Source organism: Apium graveolens, chromosome 8 (assembly GCF_009905375.1).
Source record: "Apium graveolens cultivar Ventura chromosome 8, ASM990537v1, whole genome shotgun sequence".
In the NCBI taxonomy this organism is placed as follows: domain Eukaryota; kingdom Viridiplantae; phylum Streptophyta; class Magnoliopsida; order Apiales; family Apiaceae; genus Apium; species Apium graveolens.
Genome location: NC_133654.1, coordinates 88,688,154 through 88,708,851, shown reverse-complemented (window position 1 = coordinate 88,708,851; position 20,698 = coordinate 88,688,154). Strand labels below are relative to the sequence as shown.

The 20,698-nt window shown below is 36.5% G+C and overlaps 2 protein-coding genes across 2 annotated transcripts; both read right to left on the bottom strand.

Annotated features, from left to right (window-relative positions):
• Positions 1 to 14,561: 14,561 nt before the first annotated feature.
• Positions 14,562 to 15,849, bottom strand: LOC141679742 (14 kDa proline-rich protein DC2.15-like). Its single transcript, XM_074486158.1, has 3 exons — positions 15,477 to 15,849; positions 14,944 to 15,029; positions 14,562 to 14,627 (listed from the first exon to the last, which is right to left on the bottom strand). The coding sequence occupies exons 1-3, from the start codon at positions 15,847 to 15,849 to the stop codon at positions 14,562 to 14,564; spliced, it is 525 nt and encodes a 174-aa protein (XP_074342259.1).
• A 1,151-nt stretch (positions 15,850 to 17,000) lies between these two features.
• On the bottom strand, positions 17,001 to 17,381 carry LOC141679741 (14 kDa proline-rich protein DC2.15-like). The gene has a single exon (XM_074486157.1). It carries the CDS (start codon positions 17,379 to 17,381, stop codon positions 17,001 to 17,003), a length of 381 nt encoding a protein of 126 aa, XP_074342258.1.
• Positions 17,382 to 20,698: the final 3,317 nt, after the last annotated feature.

Sequence of the window (20,698 nt, the reverse complement as noted above, 5' to 3'; positions counted from 1 at the left end):
GCTAAAAATGAATGAATCTCTAAAAACTGAGTTAGAAAAGGAGAGAGAGATTATCAGAACTTGGACTAACTCTGGCAAAACAACTCAAAATTTGCTAAGCAGTGGAAACTGGAAAGAGGGTTTAGGCTATGGAGTAAATGAAAAAGGAACTGTAGAAATTAAGCCTGTTGATAAGCAAAAGCCGAAGTTAAAACCGGTTAAGTTTGTAACTGAAAAATCCGAAAATGAGAAATCAGAAGTTAAAAAGGAATTAGCTTCTGACAAACTAAAACAGGAAAAGACAGCTGAAGTTAACATAGGCTTAATGACGAAGAAGCAGCTTAAGCATAAGCTGAAAGATGTTAAGGATGCAAACAAGGTAAAATCACCTAGGAAAAACAGGAATGGAAAGGAAGGTGTGAATAAAAGCAATAACTATAAATCTGTTCCTGATGCTCCTAGGAAAGCATGTCATAACTGTGGAAGTTCTAACCATCTGGCTTCTTTTTGCAGGAAGAATAAGAATATTAACTCCTTATATACAAAGTCAGGAGTTAAGAGTCAGTCTGTTAGATACAAACCACAAAATCCTTGTTTTCATTGTGGTAGTTTATGGCATTCCATTTATACTTGTAAGGAATATCATAGTTTGTACTATGATTATTATCAAATAAAACCTTCTTTAAAGAAAGTTTCTGTTGTTCCTTCTAGTATAAGGTCTGATAAGAAAACTGTTAACATAAAATCTGATGTTAAATCCGCTGCAAATGTTAACAAACCTAAAAAGGCCAAAGGATCCAAGCAAGTCTGGGTCCTTAAAACTAATAATTAGTGGTCTTTTTGATTGCAGGGCAACAGGAAAAATATTCTAGTTCTGGACAGTGGATGTTCAGGACATATGACTGGAAATAAGGCCCTGCTATCAGACTTTGTGGAGAAAGCTGGCCCAGGTGTTTCTTATGGAGATGGCAACATTGGAAAAACCTTGGGATATGGCAATATCAATCTTGGGAATGTCATTATTAAAGATGTAGCTCTGGTCTCAGGACTTAAACACAACTTACTGAGTATAAGTCAAATCTGTGACAGAGGTTATCATGTTGATTTCTTTGCAGAACATTGTGAAATAGTTAGTAAATCTAAAGGAAAAATTGTTCTGAAGGGATTCAGGCGTGGTAACATTTATGAAGCTAAGCTTTCAACAAGTTCTGATGGTTCTGCAATCTGTTTAGTGAGTAGAGCCTCAACTGAAGAAAGCTGGAATTGGCACAAGAAACTCTCTCATTTAAACTTCAACAAGATAAATGAACTGATCAAGAAAGATCTTGTGAGAGGACTGCCAAAATCAGTGTTTGTTCCTGATGGTCTTTGTGACTCATGTCAGAAGGCTAAACAAAGAAAATCTTCGTTCAAGAGCAAGACTGAATCATCAATTCTTGAGCCTTACTATCTACTTCATGTTGATCTATTTGGTCCAGTGAATGTCATGTCTATTGCAAAGAAGAAATATGCGTTGGTCATAGTAGATGAGTTCACCAGATACACATGGGTGTATTTCTTGCACACAAAAAATGAAACTGCATCTATCCTGATTGATCATGTCAAACATCTGGATAAATTGATCAAAGATTCTGTGAAAATTTTGAGGAGTGATAATGGCACTGAATTCAAGAATTTGATAATGGAAGAGTTCTGCAAAAATCATGGAATAAAGCAGGAATTTTCTGCTCCTGGAACTCCACAGCAAAATGGAGTTGTTGAAAGGAAGAATAGAACTCTAATTGAAGCTGCACGAACAATGCTTGAAGAAGCAAAGCTTCCAACCTATTTCTGGGCTGAAGATGTGCAGACTGCTTGTTTTACTCAAAATGCAACACTCATTAACAAGCATGGAAAAACACCATATGAGATGGTGAAGAACAAGAAGCCAAATCTCAAATACTTTCATGTATTTGGATGTAAGTGTTTTGTTCTCAAGACTCATCCTGAACAGCTATCCAAGTTTGATCTAAAAGCTGATGAGGGAATCTTTGTAGGATATCCACTTTCTACAAAAGCCTTCAGAGTCTATAATTTGAGAACAAAAGTGGTCATGGAATCTATCAATGTCTCTTTTGATGACAAGAAGATCACTGGACTTGAAGATTGCATTGATCATAATAAGCTGAGATTTGAAAATGAAGATCCATATTCTGATACCTCAAGTCCTGACAGTCTAAGTCCTGATACTGTAAATTCTGATGGATTAAACTCTGATGTTATTGAAACTGTGGTGACTACGTCAAAGGAAGATGCACCACTGCAGGGGGAGCATACTCAAGATTTTATCACATCTCAAGAAGCATCAGAACATACATCTGGCTCGTCAAATTCTGATTCGTCAAGTTCTGATAAGCCAAGTACTGACAGTGCTGAAAATCTAAATACTGAAGGATCCAACTCAGAGAGCATAGTTTCAGGGGGAGCATCAGAAAATGAAATCGAAGACAGCATGAATTATGGGGGAGCATCCAGTTCTAGAGAAAATCTTCCATCTGCAAGGAAGTGGACAAAATCACATACACCTGATTTAATAATTGGAAATCCTGAGGCAGGTGTCAGAACTAGAACAGGTACTTCGAATGAATGTCTTTACAATTCTTTTCTCTCTCAGACTGAGCCAAAGAAAGTGGAAGAAGCTCTTCAAGATGCTGATTGGGTGCAAGCAATGCAGGAAGAGTTGAATGAATTTGAAAGAAACAAAGTCTGGACCTTAGTGCCAAGACCCAAGAATAGATCGGTTGTTGGTACAAAGTGGGTATTCAGAAACAAAACTGACAGTGATGGCATAATTGTAAGGAACAAGGCAAGGCTGGTTGCAAAAGGATATTCTCAACAGGAGGGAATTGACTATGATGAAACATTTGCTCCAGTTGCTAGGTTAGAAGCCATAAGGATATTCATGGCTTATGCTGCTCACAAAAAGTTTACTGTCTTTCAAATGGATGTGAAAAGTGCTTTTCTCAATGGAGAATTGGAAGAGGAAGTATATGTTGAACAACCTCCAGGCTTTGTAGATTCCAAACATCCAGATTATGTCTACAGGCTTGATAAAGCACTTTATGGACTTAAGCAAGCTCCTAGAGCATGGTATGAGACTTTAGCTCAGTTTCTTCTGGAAAGTGGATTCAACAGAGGAACTATTGACAAAACATTGTTCTATCTCAACCATGGCAAGGACTTACTTTTGATCCAGATTTATGTTGATGATATCATTTTTGGGTCTCCAAATGACAAACTTTGCAAAAAGTTTGCCAATCTAATGCAGTCAAGATATCAGATGAGTATGATGGGAGAACTTAGTTATTTTCTGGGCCTTCAAGTCAAGCAGAGTGAAGAAGGAACTTTTATTTGTCAATCTAAGTACACCAGAAACTTGCTGAAAAAATTTGGAATGCAAGACTGTTCAAGTGCATCCACTCCCATGGCCACTGCAACAAAACTGGATAAGGATACTGGTAATTCAGTAGATATTACTGATTACAGAGGTATGATTGGCTCACTTCTCTATCTAACTGCTAGTAGACCAGATATCATGTTTGCTACCTGTCTTTGTGCAAGATTTCAAGCAGATCCAAGAGAACCTCACTTAACAGCTGTAAAAAGAATCTTTAAGTATCTTAAAGGAACAGCTGATCTAGGATTATGGTATCCTAGAGAATCAGATTTTAAATTAATAGGTTACTCAGATGCAGATTTTGCAGGTTGCAAAATTGACAGGAAAAGCACAAGTGGAAGCTGCCAATTTCTTGGAGGCAGATTGGTTTCTTGGTATAGCAAGAAACAAAAGTCAATTTCCACATCAACTGCAGAAGCAGAGTATATTGCTGCAGGAAGCTGCTGTGCACAGATTCTCTGGATGAAGAATCAGTTACTGGATTATGGGTTAACATATTTCAAAATCCCTATTTACTGTGATAATCAAAGTGCTATTGCTATGACAGGTAATCCAGTTCAACACTCTATGACAAAGCACATCAGCATCAGGTACCATTTCATCAGGGAACATGTGGATGAAGGTACAGTGGAATTGCATTTTGTTCCCACAGATCAACAAGTAGCAGATATCTTCACAAAACCACTGTGTGAAGCTACCTTTTCAAAATTGGTAAATGAACTTGGAATGATTTCAGGTTCTTTCTCTAAATCTGCTTAAACTTGTTCTATGTTATCAGACTTTATGATCAGTATTTACAGAATTAATCTCTTTGTATATTCTGTGCATTAATTGATAAATGTCTTCAAGTACTGACTGTTGTCTGATATATGTGTCTAAACTCTGATAAGTGATATGTCTGTTTCAGTAACTATTCTATCCTATGAGGATAACTGTGCTAGATACTGACCTACTAGTCTTCAATAAACAAATGATCCCATGAAAGAAGTAGTTATTTCTGTGGAAATCTTATGACACAAGCAAATTCTGATAACTGAGCTTAGTTAAGTTTACTTTGTATATCTTATTACTAAGTCACAAATTAGAATAATGCTACTCATCTGTTTAAGTTCCGATTCTAGTAAAACTGCTGAATGTACTAAGTGCTGATAAACCTCACTTATCAAAAGAAGAAGAACAAAAATCAAAGAATAATATCAGGTACTCCTTTGAGATCTAGAGTAAAAATGTGAAAGGGACGACCCAAGTGCATTGCTGGTATTAAGTAAATATGCATTAGAAAAGCAAAATATTTTCTTGGTGACTTTTCACACTCTATGATTACTGGAGAAATACTCTGATAATAGCATAAATTCTAATAAACAGTCGTGACTCACTTACACTGAGAAGCCTCTGTAAAATAGAATTTCAAAAGATGCATAAAATTAGCACAAAAACAGTAGAGGTGAACTCATGCATGAACTCATTTATCAGTAGGTTTCAGGATAATGACAGATCTTTAGCAAAATTTTAATTATGACTTACTTCTAAGATGTACTGAAGTAGATCAGACTTTACTCTTTGTCTGTTATTTAGCTTAATGCACACAAACATCACTCCATATGAATGATGAAATTTCTGTGGTGGTCTATGTTATTTTAGATAAACAGTCATTGTGTCACTTCTGCACAAATTCTGAGGACAAGTTCTAGTTACACGTTCTGATGATTAATTTCTGACGTTCATAACTAAGAACTTGTATGAGTATTTACTAAGATAGATATTCCTTGTTCGAGTTAAGACATTATGTTCTGATGACTGTTAAGTTCTGGTATAGGTCTAAGTTCTGATTTTTCAGTCTAACCCTTTACTTAACTTATCTGTGAGTAAAATTTGGTAACAGTCTCAGATTAATTTCGAAATGTTGAAGTGGCAGATTAATAGTCTATGGTTAAAACATAATGACACTCGTTCTTGAACAGTTCACTCTTGTTCCATGTGCACATTCCTTTTCCAATGACTGTTATTCTTTTTCAAAGTCTAGGGAGACGAGGTAGATTTAATTCTACCTGTCTGCATTCAATATCTTCGCGTCTCCTGGCATTCTCTTGCCTATATCATCAGCCACTTCACTTTAGCCCTTTCATCAATTTTTCTCACAATCTTAACTTCATATTCTTTTTCAAAACCATCATGGTTCGATACAACATGTTTTTGAATTACCAAAATTTTCATATGGAGCTAAGCTGCGCCGACTGGCAGCAGGAGTGGCATGTAACTGCCATTCCTGAAGAGATATGGGGCTCTGTCCCACAGGCGGTGCTGAACCAACTTCTGTTCTTCGAGATGGACTACCAGCTTCATCTTGATCGATTGGAGGCGGAACGGCGGGAAGCTATCCGTCAGCAAGAGCGAATCATTCGACTCGCCATCTTGTTTGTCGAAGATAGGAAGAGGAAGATGACTTAATCTCGTCTTCTTCCTGTTCTTCTTCATCCTCAGCTTTGTCAGGCTTCTTAGCTAGGACTAAAGCTGTTGACGTTAGGATTAGAAGCTTAGGGAAAATCTTGTATTGATGTAATTTCTATTTCATTTATGTATTGACTTGATATATTAATGAAAATTGTTTTTACTTCAAGATTTTGTCTCTGAGTTATTTTATCTTGTGTTGTTAAATCCTGCTTGATATTCTGATGACCATTTAAATTTTGTCTTAAGTTCTGATTTAAGTTCTGATTCTTTGTCAGCACTTATTCATCGAAATTATCTCGGTCATTTTTAACATGATTCATTTTCAGAATATTAATGTTGCAGTGCAAAATAACCAATCAGTGATAACGGGTTAAAATTTGAATTGTTTCCATTGATAAATGGAACAGTTTTTCCTTGAAACTCGGCAAATGGGTAAGTATTGATTACTGTTTTCTCGAGCCCAGTAACTATCCGTTATTACTGCATGTCTGACAGGTGTCCAACGGTAATATTTCTTTTGTATAAGTACAGCAGAGAGAAGATTTCTTTAATCTTTTTAATTTCTTCATCTTCTATCTCTCTTCTTACTTTTACTCTCCTTCACTTTACTATTTCCGTTGTTTTCATACAGATATTATCTCAAACACCTAACAGGCATACTTGAATTTCAATATTTTTCACATGGCACCAAAGGATTTAATCATTGATGGAGCAAAGTTTGTTCCAAACAACTATGCTGCAATTCTTGATCATGCTGACGCTCCATCTGAATTGCATTTTGTGCAAGATCTTCTTGCACATAGTGAGGTTGGGTACGCCTTAACTCAGCCTGAATTATTTTCAAGTCAACAAGTTCTGCGGTTCTGGAGGACTGGAATTTTTGATGATGGTGGTAAACGAGGAACTCCCAGTATTATCTTCCAAGTGGGTGATTCTTCCTATGTAGTCACTCCTGGTACAGTACGAAGAGCATTACATCTTCCAGAAGATTGTACCTTCTCTATACCAGAGGAATCAGAACTTCGGGGGTTAATGACTGATTTGGGATATGAACAGAGTCTGACGAAACTTGGACAGTTGAAACGGGCTCATATCAGAAGAGAATGGAGTTTCTTCTTCGATTGCATCACCAAGGCTTTTGGGAACAAATGTTCTAATTATGATGCTATCCCAATTCTGAGTCAGCACATCGGGTATGCTATTATCCATCAAACTCATTTTGATTTTGCAACTGGAATAATTGGTTTTATTGGAGATAGGATGACAGAGGATCGAGATGTTGTTTATTTTGCTAGATTCTGTCAACTTATTTATACGTCTTGTACTGCTGAACCCCAGTTAGTCAGCACTCAAACCCCACCTTTTAAGGTTGCAAAAAGGTACTTTAACGACCTGATAAATGCTGACACAAAGAAATCAATGGTGAGACAATTACAGATTCCTCAGTCTGTGAAACAGATTCTGGTAAATGCTGATCCAGCTACTTACAAATCTGTTTACTCAAATGTTCAACCAACTCACCATAACCAAAATCCATCAACCTCAGTCCCTACCTCTCATTCTACTCAACCTACCCTCAGAACTTATCTCAAATCATATCTCTCCACTTCACAGACTGCTCAACCTTCTTCTTCAGCACCTACTGTGAAGCCTACATCCTCTAAGCCAAAGAGAACAAAGACTGTTCCTCAAACATCTCAGAAGAAGAGGAGGATTACTTTGAGAGATGAAACGGATTCTGAAGATCAGGTTCCTTCTTCAGAACCTATGATTTATGAAGCTGAGAAGGCAACTTCTCAGAAGGATTCTGCAATTGGGGGTTCTAGGCTTCTCAAGAGGCTTAGACGTATGACTGTTCCTGCAACTCCCAAGGAATCCAAATCAACAAGGAAGTACAAGAAACAGAGGGCACAGAGGCCAGTTTCAGATGATGAGGAGGAAGCAGCTAAGGAAGGGGATCAGGAATCTCTGATCTCACAAGACAAGGAATTTGCTCCAGTCACTTCTTCTCCATCAACTCCATTTCAGGAACCTGTATCTGACAAGGCTAATTTACCTTCTTTATCTCTTGTTGATCCAGGCACAAGTGCTGAAATTGATATTCAGAACTTGGTTGTGCCTGAAATACTTTTCTTAGAAGCTCCAACAGCAAATAATCCTTCCACAACACCTGTTACTGATGCTGTTCAAACTCCTGAGTTATCACTAACACCTTCTCTGCATCAAGATGATGATCAGATTTTAGGTGAGCATCAGGATATGGCTGTTGATCAGAACTTAGTATCAGATCAGCAATTAGAGGATGTTGAAGCCTCCATTGCTACTCATACAGTTGTCTTATCAGAAGATACTGATTCTTTAAGTTTTGATGCTGCAAATGTTGGAGATACTGGTGATGCTGCAAATGTTGGAGATACTGGTGAAGCTGCTACAACTGTAGATGCTGATGCAGCAGGTCCTTCAGGACATACTCCTCCACTGACTCTTCCTAAGTCTGAACTGCTAAAGGAGTTTGTTATCAGGGATGCACCAGTACCTTGGAGTGAAACTCCTGCAGGACAGGAGTGGACTAAGGAATGGAACTCAGTTTCATGTGTTCCAAATGCTTTACATCTTGCTGAGCACTTGACTAAAGCTGATGAAATGTTAAATTCTGATGATTTTAAAACCCAGCTTAGAGTCACTGCATTGAGTACTAAACATCTACAAGGTCTTCATTCCAACACTCATGCAGAGCTACACAAGATTCAGGAGAACTTTATTAAACAGGAACAAGTTTGGAAACTTGATAAGAAAAAGTTCTTCCAACCTACCATTGACAGGGTTGCTTATATTGAGAAAACTCAAGAGAAGCAACAAGGTCAGATTGATCAAATTCTGACAAATCAAGCTTCTCAGCAATCGCAACTTACTGAAATCCAGACCTCAGTGGAACTACTTATCTCTCTTTTATTACCTGCTGATGCCAAAAAGGGGGAGAAGGTAATTAAGTCCAAATGCAAAACCAACAAGTCACTGCAAGGACAGGATGATGGAAAAGATGACCAAGGAAACTCTGGAATGGGTAGTGGTCATAGTCAAGGTAGAAGATTTACATCAAGACAAGCTAGTCACAGAACAAGTTCTGATACTGGGAAAAGAATAAGTTCTGCTGCTGGTAAAAGGATAAGTTCTGATGAACTTCTAGATCTTGATGAGGAAATGTCAAGACAGTTATTTCTTCAAGAAAATCCAGGGATGGACTTGGAAAGTTTAAAGGAAGAAGAAGCCAGACTTAAATCAGAGAAAGTCACATCTAAATCTGAAGCTTCTGGTAAAAAGTTACTTCCAAAACCTAAAGGCATTGTGATCAAAGAGAGGATACATACTGAAGAAACTTTGGCTAGATCACAACCACAGATAGATCCAAGATCCAAGGGTAAAGAAAAGGTTGGTGAACCTATCAAGCCTTATGTACCTCCTGAGGAAGAAGAAATTACTGATGGAAAACATAATCTTGCTCTGACTTCAAGAAAAATTCTTAAAACAACCTCTGACATGGCTCAAGTTGTTCAGAGTCAAGAAATTGTAAGTTCTGATATTCAGAAGAAGCAAGTAACCTCTGACAGTGCTCAAGTTAACTTGATATCGGAAGATAAATCTAAAACACTCCTACCAGGATTCACTAAAGCAAAACAGACTCAATCTTTGAAGACTACTTTAAGTGGTTTTGAAGCAAGAGTAGTTACTGGAAAGGAAGCTAGAGATAAAACTGGATTGGGAAGTGCTGATGAAAGAAGAGTACACAACACTACTGATGATCCAACTTCCTTGAGTGAACCAGGTATTGGAGCTACTCCTGAGAGATTGAATCAACTAGAATCTGTACAGATGGTTTACCATACCTACTTGAAAGAATACATCATGTTGTATTTCATGACAGATGGTAGGGTTTATCATATAAGACAAAATGCCATTCCATTGAAGTATTTTGAAGAATTGGAGCATGTATTATTCTTACTTCAAGTGGATGACAGAATAACAGAGACTGCTGCAAACTACTTAAAGGAACAGATTCAGAGACAGAAAAGACTTTATTCTGTTAAGTCTGACAGCAGATATGTTCCAAAGTACAGAAATCACAATGGTGATATTGTTGATATGAAGCCTAATACTGCACAGATCAGAACATATCTTGGTATTAAGGGGCTTGAATTCAATCTAGAGTCTAACAAAGCTTATGTCATAAGACTAGATCGGGAGTTGAGAAAAGCAAAGATTAATGATCTCAGAGCTGCAATATTTCAAACTGGTGAAGATACTGCAGAGCTTAAAGATGTCAAACGGAGAATGATTGATGAACTCAGATATGCTGAGAAATGTTTGTTGAAGAATTATCTCAGAACAACTCCTGACATCAGAGAGATTGGAAAATGATGAAGCCAAGTCGAAGATCTACAACTGCTTAAATTCTGATATTTATACAGGTTGAAGTTGTTATGAGAAGTTGAATTGGTAAAAACTTTAAGGACTGTAAGTTGTAGTTATCTTGTCTATTTCTCATGCATTTGTACTTAATGTTTTTGACATCATCAAATATCTGTTAAACTTGTATATTTTGTTAATTTACAAGTTGGGGGAGATTGTTAGATATATTTGATAATGTCATGGCTAATATGTTTTATGTTTAGATTTCAGATCTTATTTGAACAGAATAAATCAGTACTTAACTGATCAGTACTTATACTGGAAGTCAGAACTTAAGGTACTGGAAGTCAGAACTTAAGGGATATCAGTACTTATGTTATCAGGAGATAGATATCAGAACTTAAGTGCTGAAGGACGATCAGATAAGGACAGTAGCTGATTAAAGTTAAGAAGATCAAGATAAACATAAGAAGAGATATGCATGAAGAAGGAATTCCGTGAAGAATGGAATACTTGGAATAGAAGATATCTGATTGATATATTTTAGGAAGCAGAATTATATTCCATATCAATTAGCGAATATCTTGTAACTGTGTAGTATATAAACACAGAAATAGAGTTTACACTAGAGGTGTTATCATTATCGAGAATATTATTTATTATAACTCTAGAAGCTCTCGTGATATTTTGTTCATCACTGAGAGATAACAGTTCCAGATTGTAACAGAGTTTATTGTTTAAATAAAGTTTGTTTTCTGTTACATAAGTTCTTGAAGTTTGATTTGATTGTAATAAACACTGTATTCACCCCCTCTACAGTGAAAGTGTGACCTAACAATACATGTAAAAGAAAAAGGGAAGAAGAAATAAACAAAGAAATACACGGCGAACAAAATAAGAAAGAATATTCAAAGTACCTTTTCAGCATGCGCCTTGCACCTGTGCAACCCAGTCTTAAGAGAATCCACAGAACCACCGGCTGAAGAGACATCACGAGCCATGGAACTCGGACCATCTTGACCAACGGATGCCACAACAGATGCCTTACAGATCACTGAATCCTTTAACTTATTAGAATGATGACCACGGGACGAATGCCCTTCATGATGACGCTTCTTATCCTTATCTTTCAAAAGAACAGCTATAGGCGTGAGATCGGACAAGTCATCAGCTTCCGCAATGGGGACAGCCTTGGAATTAACTTCAGGCCCCTTTTCCTCAGGACCCACAACAACAACAGAAGCCCCAGACGCCTTACTCCTCACAAGTCGAGCAAGAAACTCCCCAATAGGCATTTTAACAAACCAATCAAACAATCGACGAAGGCTTGGCCCGGAAACTGAAACAAAAATAACCAAGTCAAAAGATAGTGACTAAAAGAATAAACAAAACAAGTATGACGAAACAAAGGCAACAAATCTTACAACAATGACTAGCCAAAAAGTTGGGATCTATGAACTCCTCAGGCTGGTACCTAACAGAAGAGCCAAGAAAATGGGACAAGTCCTTAGGCGTCTTCGAGCCCAAGCGGTTCAAAGACCTCACACGGGCCGAACACAAAGATTGCCAAGGCCCTATACGATTCAATCCGGGTCCCTCATACCTAGCCCACTTATCGTGCCAACCAGAATTAGATCTAGGGCTCTCGACAAGCTTTCTACAACCCTCTTTCTTATCAAATAAAGCTGAATCCCAGTACTTTTTACATGAAAAATAGAAAAAAACAAGTCAAGAGTAGGAAAATACCCAACCTCGTGACATCGAGCTATAACCCCATTAATTTGAAGAATAATATTAGGTACCAACTGACCTAAACCACAACCAAGAGCCTCAAAAATGAAGAAAAAAAAGGATGTGGGGAAGTTTGAACCCAAACTCAAAATACACATTGGGTATAACATGACGACCAAGGGTTGAAGAGGCCCACATACGCTCACGAGGCGAGGGTGAAAAAACGACATAACCATCAGAAAAGACACAATGCTTCGCCAACCTATCAAAGTCCAAAGGGGACTTCGAGTACAAACTGGGATGATTAAAAGACTTATTAGATTCAAACTTAGCACCACGACGAGGCTCAGACACCTCATACACAGAAGGAGTACGCGAGGAAGAACCAGCGTTTAAAGCATTTTTTCCAATAGACAACCCACCCCCCAACAGGGTGAAGAAGAAAAACTCTTACATCAGGTTTAAGTATAATTACGGGGATACAGGAGACGGGACTTGCAACAATAGCTACAGCTATCAACTATCACTAGCTTACCAATCACTACTTATTAATCGTTATCATATAACACACAATAGTATGGCTTCTGCTTCTGCTTATTTGAGGGTTGTCGATCTTAATAAAGGACTGCACCAACTTTTTCACTCATTCACAGGTACTCAGTCGTAAGCAATTTCAAAATTTACTCCCACATGCACATCCAGTGGATGAAAAAAGTGGTTTTAACGTATCAATAAAACAATAAAGAATTCACTTTGAAATACACTTTAATGATAGAACAAGTTAGTTATTAGCAAAAGTGTGGAGGAACACATAGTGTTTAAATCTCATTGAGAAAGGAAGTGCAGCTTGATTACAAGATGTTTAATACTCGATTATATGAAATTATTACTTGATTGGAAGTTACTTGATAATATGAAATGATTAAAGAAAATAGATGAGATACCATCAATAGAAACAAACAAGACAATTCTGTTACAAATTATTGAAATGAAATGATTAAAGAATTTAGAATTTATAAAAATATGCTAGTAACAATCGAAACCGGTTGGAACTTCCTTGCCGCAGTTATTGAGAACTAAGCTGAGTGAAATAGGAACATTCAAGTCAATTCCCAGAATGTTGGCTCTAATTGCAGTACATAGACAAACTGCAGCTTCAAGATCGACAAGGCCTTCGATGAGACTGCAACATGGCAGTGTTGGAGGTGATCCGACAACAATATCAACCAAGTTAAGCACATTGGCACATACTCCTAAGTTCAGTGGATCACATTTACCTGCAGAATAATAAGTCGAAGTAGTGGAACCGGGTATATCAGGGGTAGGCCTAGTGGCACTGACGAGGCTGAAGAGGAGAAGGTTGAGTGAGAGAAGAAAAGCAAAGGAAGCAATGTTCTTGGTTTCCATTCCTAAAAACCTTGCAAGTATTTCTCTGATAAATAAACTCTGGTGTGATTTTTGCTGATGGACTTTGATTAACTTGAAATACATATTTATATGGTTCCTATACTGCAATTTTTTTTATATTATTGTTTGTATCAGCTACATTTGCTATCTAAAAAAGGGCATGGTTAGCACGTCTTTTGCATAGCAAGAACATTATTGTAATGTAATAGGATCCCAGTAATAATAGTTAAAGAATCAGGAGGGGAACATGTTATATCTTGCAAACACTTGTCCTAATAAATTATTTAAGAGAATGAGTAGATCACTGTAAAGAACAGGTTATGTAATTATCGGGAGGGAGTCTGTGCAGCGAGTTGTTTTCTAGAACCATGAAAATAATTATGTTTTCTAATTCTAGGAATGTGCTGTCTTTTATAAATATCCTAGCAGCGTAGCACGTCTTGTGAAGACTGGCTTTTAATCTTATGATTATCTCCTATCTTTTGAATGAGTTTTTAAGAATCACAGGGAATGTGTGCAATCCCATATGGCTCTGAATCCAGAAAAAGAACATACACTTAACACTTGCATTCAGAATATGAGGATTTTGACCATGGAGTTTCATAAAAATATATACTCTTGTGTCTTCTTTTATTTTCCCCCCAAAATTCTGAATTGCTGATCATTTCAAGTTGATTTATCCCTGGCTGTCAAATAACCTTGGTTAAAAGTTATTTATTCCAAAATTAACCAAATGACATGGTTTCTCATTTTCTCCAGGGGAATGAAACGACACACATCAATACGTCTAGTCGATATGTATGATGCTGGCTAGATTCATGAGTAAAATTCAAGTGTAATACTGAACTCAAGAAAAGAAAAATGGAAAGCTGAGTACCAGACGGTCCTTAAGAGTTCCCTGAGATTCTAGTGTATCTTTCCATATGTATTGTATAATATAAGGGTTGCTGCACCTCAATGGTTTAAGGCATTGCTTCTTATTTGAATTTTTGAGGTGGCTAGGTTTGAGTCTTACTCCTACCAACATTTTCGGAGTGCTCTGATTAGGTATACCTACATCATTCTATCATTAGTAGCACATGCAAGACGATATGATAGAATTCTAAGCGATAAGCTCACCTCTACTCATGAAGTAAAAACAACATTGCTTTTACATCTCCAAAAGACAGAAAATCAATGGCACTGCATGCGACAAAGAGCAGTTTAAGGTAGTTGCCTGTAAAAATGTATTGCGTTTTAAACTGAAAATGAAATATGAGTCTACGAGGGTTTCAAAATACAACACACCGTGGATGAAAAATCTGAATATCTATCACAAGGGACATATACAGTCACCCCGTTATACTGTTGTAAAATGTTTTTAAGAGTTTTTAAACGGAGAAGATGATATTTAGTTAAAAAGGACCATATAAATACCACTTAATAAAACTAAGCCAAGCAGGAGAGACTTCAAAAGATGCATTGCACATCACTAAGATCTGTTAGGAGATCTCCTTCAACTTGTGTATAGAATCAAAACAAGTAACTTTTACCAGGACAGAGGAGACGGGACGGGCAACAATTACTACATATATACAAAGAACATCCAGATAAAACGGTGAATCAGTACAAAGGCAACCTGAAACCATACAATACAATAGTATGGCTGCTAATACGGCTTCTGCATAATTTTCATCATATTGTGCTATTTTCGCAGGTAATTTGTTCTTATGCAGTTTATTAACATGATTTATTAGCAAAAACAATATAGAATTGACCTTTAAAACGTTAAAAACACACAAGCGTTGAGGAACATGTAGTTTTGAAACCTCATTTAGAAAGGGAGTGCACCATAATTACAAGATGTTTAATACTCAATATTATGAAATTATCACTTGACTGGAAGTTACTAAACTAAAGAATACACCGAAATATACCAAACTTGAAGGAAATAGATGAGATATCATCAACAGTACAGACAGGCCAGTTCTTTTACAAATTATAGAAATGAAATGAATAGAGAATTTAAATTTTATAAAAATATGCATCGATTGAGGAAGGACCCCCAAATGGATAAGTTAGTAACACTCAAAGCCGGCTGGAACTTCCTTTCCACAGTTATTGAGAACTAAGCTGAGTGAAATAGGAACATTCAAGTCAATTCCCAAAATGTCGGCTCTAATGGCAGTACACAGACAAACTGCAGCTTCAAGATCGACAAGGCTTTGGATGAGACTGCAGCATGGCAGCGTTGGAGGATTTCCAACGACAACATCAACCAAGTTAAGCACGTTGGCACATAATCCTAAGTTCAAAGGATCACATTTACCTGGAGAATAATAAGTTGAAGTAGTGGAACCGGGTATATCAGGGGTAGGCCTAGTGGTACTGACCAGGCTAAAGAAGAGGAGACTGAGTGAGAGAAGAAGGACAAAGGAAGCAATGTTCTTGGTATCCATTTCGAAAACCAAGCAGGTATTTCTCTGATTAGCTTCTACTTAGCGACCAGCTCAGCTCTGCTTTTACATCTCCAAATGACAGGGAAATCAATACACTGCACGAAGTAGTTGCATGTGAATATGTTTTATGCATTAATTTGAAAATGAAATATGAGTCTAAGAGGGTTTCAGAATACAACACAGTGTGCCTGCAATTGCAAAATCTGAATATCACAAGTCATTGATATAATATGGCCCTTTTTTTGTGTAAAATAATTTTTAGAGATTTTAAACTGAGAAGATGCTTATTAGTTAAAAAAGGCCATACAAGTACCACTGGAGCACTTATAAAACTAAGCCAAGCCAAGGAGGCTTCGAAGGATGCATTGCTTAAAAACAACACCAAAACTTGTGTAAAGAATCAAAACAAGACTGATCACTGTAATAGTGTAATTTAATATAAAAGAACTTGCAAAACTACTGTGAAGAAGATTGTGTTAAACAACATGGTGCGGTTGTTTTTCATGCTAATGAAAAACAGTACGATCGACGATCAAAAATCTGTATACTCAACAAATTAGAGCAGTTGTTTTGTCAAACTAAGAGTGCAACGGCATATGTTCAGAAAAAGCCACAATCCTAAGACAATGTTATTATTTATCCAATAAACATCAACTATCACTAGCATACCACTCACTACATATAACACACAATAGTATGGCTTCTGATATGGCTTCTGCTTCTGCCTTTTTTTATTAATTTGTATCATATTGTGCTACTTATTACATTTCTACTCTGCCTTTTTCTTTCTTTTTCCATATTTTAAGGACAACCATTTGAGGGTTGTCGATTTTAATAAAGGATTGCACAAATTTTTTAACTCATTAACTGGTACTCAGTCACAGGTACTCATTCACAGGAACATATAGTGTTCAAATCTCATTGATGAGAAAGGAAGTGCTCTTTTATTACAAGATGTTTGATACTCAATATTATCAAATCAGTACTTGATTGGAAGTGACTGAACCAAGGAATAAACCGTAATGATACCATCATAAGAAAACAAACAGGACAGTTCTTTTACAAAATTATATAAATGAAATGATTAAAGGATCATTTGGGACTTCTATAAAAAGATGCATCGATTGACGAAGAAACGCCAAATGGATATCTTAGTAACACTCGAAACCAGTTGGGACTTCTTTGCCGCAGTTATTGAGAACCAAGCTGAGTGAAATAGGGACATTCAAGTCAATTCCCAGAATGTCGGCTTTAATGGCAGTACATAAACAAAGTGCAGCTTCAAGATCGACAAGGCCTTGGATGAGACTGCAGCATGGCAGCTTTGGTGGTGATCCGACAACGACATCAACCAAGTTAAGCACATTGGCGCATACGCCTAAGTTCAATGGATTACATTTACCTGGAGAATAATAAGTTGAAGTAGTGGAACCGGGTTGATCAGGGGTAGGCCTAGTGGCACTGCTGAGGCTGAAGAGGAGAAGGTTAAGTGAGAGAAGAAAAGCAAAGGAAGCAATGTTCTTGGTTTCCATCTCGAAAAACCTTGCTGTGGTATTTCTTTAATTAGGCTCTGGTAATTATATTGCTGTAAGAGATGAGTGTATGTGTTTTTCTGGTTAACTTGAACAACATATATATATATAGGGTTCCTAAAACATATGGGAGTAGCTATATGTGCAATCTACAAAAGGCAAAGTTAGCACGTCTTATGCATAGCAGTAATTAATAACATTATAATATAATCAAATCCTAGAAATACTAGTTCAGGAATCACGAGGAACATGTGCATTTTAGTAAACATTGCAAAATATTATAACTTCCCACAGACACTTAGCCTATTAAATTATATAGCAGATCCACATTACTATAAAGAACGATACATTTTTCAGTTATAGGGATGAGCTTTTTATTGTAATTATTGTAGCACCATAGCACCATAGCACGTCGTCTTATATATAGCCTGCATGCATGTGATCACAGAGTCTTAATATTATAATTATCTTCTAATCTTTTGAATGATTGTTTAAAAATCACAGTATGTGTACAATCATATATAGTTCTTAATTCAGAAAAGGAAATATTTTTCTTTAAGTGATATTTTTTTTTTCGTATGATGCTGTTAAGTCTTATCTGTAAGATGAAATGTAATCTTCCAAGCCTCAGTTGCATACCAACTCTGGAAACAATCCCCAAGGCATTCAAGCAAGCAAGGGTGAAAACTTTGAAGAAATATTCTTTCATTTTCCAAATTGAAAGCTTTTGAGAATCTTCGAAGAGATAATTCTGAATTTATCAGTTCCTCACTGTTCTCTTATTATGCTTGAGAAATCTGTGCCAATGCACTGATCCCTCTTGTTCCAAAAGATTTAATTATACTGGCCAGGCCTAAGACGTGCCAATGTGCCATAAGTATTAAAAAAATCTTGTCACATATATATCTATATTTGATTGCATATTCTTAAACAATTAATCAGAAGATTTAATGCTTATGACTACTGGGTCTTCACATGCATGCTATGTTGGAATTCATGCATTTTCACATTCATAATATCTATCTTTTATATATTCATGCATCTTGTAATCAAGTTCATTTAGAGGTTCATTGTATCAACTCTGTAAATGACTCTCTAGAAAGATCTGTAGTATCTATATATATCCTATTTTACAGCATATGTAATCAATCAATTCAATCAAATGAATCATATTCAGAAATATTAAAACATTCTATCATTTTTTTTAGAGCTCTGCAGGAGCAACTCATTTAGATTCCTATAAATTGGCATCAGAGCAGTTTTCGATTCTAATATGGGATTGAAACAAGAAGTGATTACATTGCATCAAATTCAGACTCTCAATCATCTTTAACTCCTCTCTTTGATGGTGAAGATTATGACTACTGGAAGATCAAAATCAGAACTGTTCTTAGGGCATAAGGCTTATGGAATATCGTGGAGAAAGGTTTTGTAGAACCTAATGATGAATCAAACTTGTCTAAAGCAGAATTAAAGAAAATTGAAACATCTCGTCGCCAAGATGCAAGAGCACTGAGCAAACTACATATGGGAGTCACCAAACCAATTTTTACAAGGATATCAAGAGCTTCAACAGCAAAAGAAGCATGGGAAATTCTAGAAGGTGAATTCCATGGAGATGAAAAGGTAAGAAGTATTAATCTTCAATCTCTTAAAAAAGATTTTTAGAATTTAAGAATGAAAGATTCTGAAAATAAACAAAGCTATCATGCTCGTGTAATGGAGATTGTGAATCAAATGAAAATCCTAGGTGATGATATTACTGATTAACATGTTGTGGAGAAAATTTTGAACAGTTTGACAGATAAATATGAATATATTGTTGCTGTTATTGAAGAAACAAAAGATCTCAGCAAGTTGTCAATAAGAGAATTGATGGGCTCTCTTTAAGCACATGAAAAAAGAAGGCTTAAACAGGCAGATCAATCAGAAAATGCTTTTTTGTCTAAAGCAAAGGTGAAGCCACAACAATTTTCAAAAAAAGGTGGTTACAATCAGGAGCAAAAGAAGGCAGACGGGAGGAAAAATACCAAAAGTACTTACAAAAATGATAAGAATGAAAGAGGTACAAGTTCTAACCTAAAATATTTTTGCAACATATGCAAAAGAACCAGCCATATCACATCTAAATGTTGGTTCAAGGGTAAGCCTCAATGTAATTTTTGTAGAAGATTTGGTCATATTGTAAAAGACTACAGATTTAAAAATTGTGAGAGGGCAAATTTCACAGAAGAAAAGGAGGACAACAAAGAAGAACAAATTTTTTATGCTTGTCATTCCAGCCTTCATGAAGACAAAAAAGCATGGTAATAGACAGTGGTTGCAACAATCATATGTGTGGAGATAAAAACATCTTTGTGCAAATTGATACAACAATAAAGCCAAAGGTGAGGATGGGTAATGGAGCTGTTGCAGAAGCAGAAGGCAAAGGAACAATTTCTATTAATACAAAATCTGGAGTCAAATATACGAGATGTTCTTCTCGTTCCAGATTTAAAAGAAAATTTATTAAGTATTGGACAGCTTCTGAAACATGATTATTGTCTTGTATTTGAGGATAATATGTGCAGAATTTTTAAGAAAAAGAACAAGAATCAGGTCATTGCAGAAGTAAAGATGGAGAGGAACGGGAACTTTCCATTGATCTTTAACTACAATACCCTAAAGGCTGAAGTAGTAGACCAATCATGGCTTTGGCATAAAAGATATTGTCATCTAAATTTTCAGGGATTAAAGCTTCTCAAAGAAAGAAACATGGTGAATGGCCTATCAGAGTTACAAAAAAAAAAGAACCCGTGTGAAGGATGCATCATGGGAAAACATCATTAGATGCCATATCCAAGAGGAAAATCATGGAGAGCAAAAGGACGCTTGGAACTTATACATACCGACATTTGCGGTCCAATGAAAACACAATCGTTGGGACAACAAAGGTATTTTATAATTTTCATTAATGATTTTTCAAGGATGACATGGATTTATTTTCTAAAGGAGAAATCAGAAGCTTTCAATATTTTTAAGAGATTTAAAGCCCTGGTTGAAAAATAAAGTGGTTTGACATTAAGTGCATACAGAGTGATAGAGGAGGTGAATATACCTCTAAAGAATTTGAAGGATATTGCAAGGATGAAGGCATTTGGAAGCAGATCACAGCAGGGTATAGTCCGTAGCAGAACGGAGTTGCAGAACGCAAAAATAGAACAATTATTGAAATGGCCAGGTCTATGATGAATGAAAAAGGACTCCCAAAGATGTTCTGGGCTGAAGCTACAAATACAGCAGTGTACATCCTTAACAGGTGTCCCACAAAAGCTGTA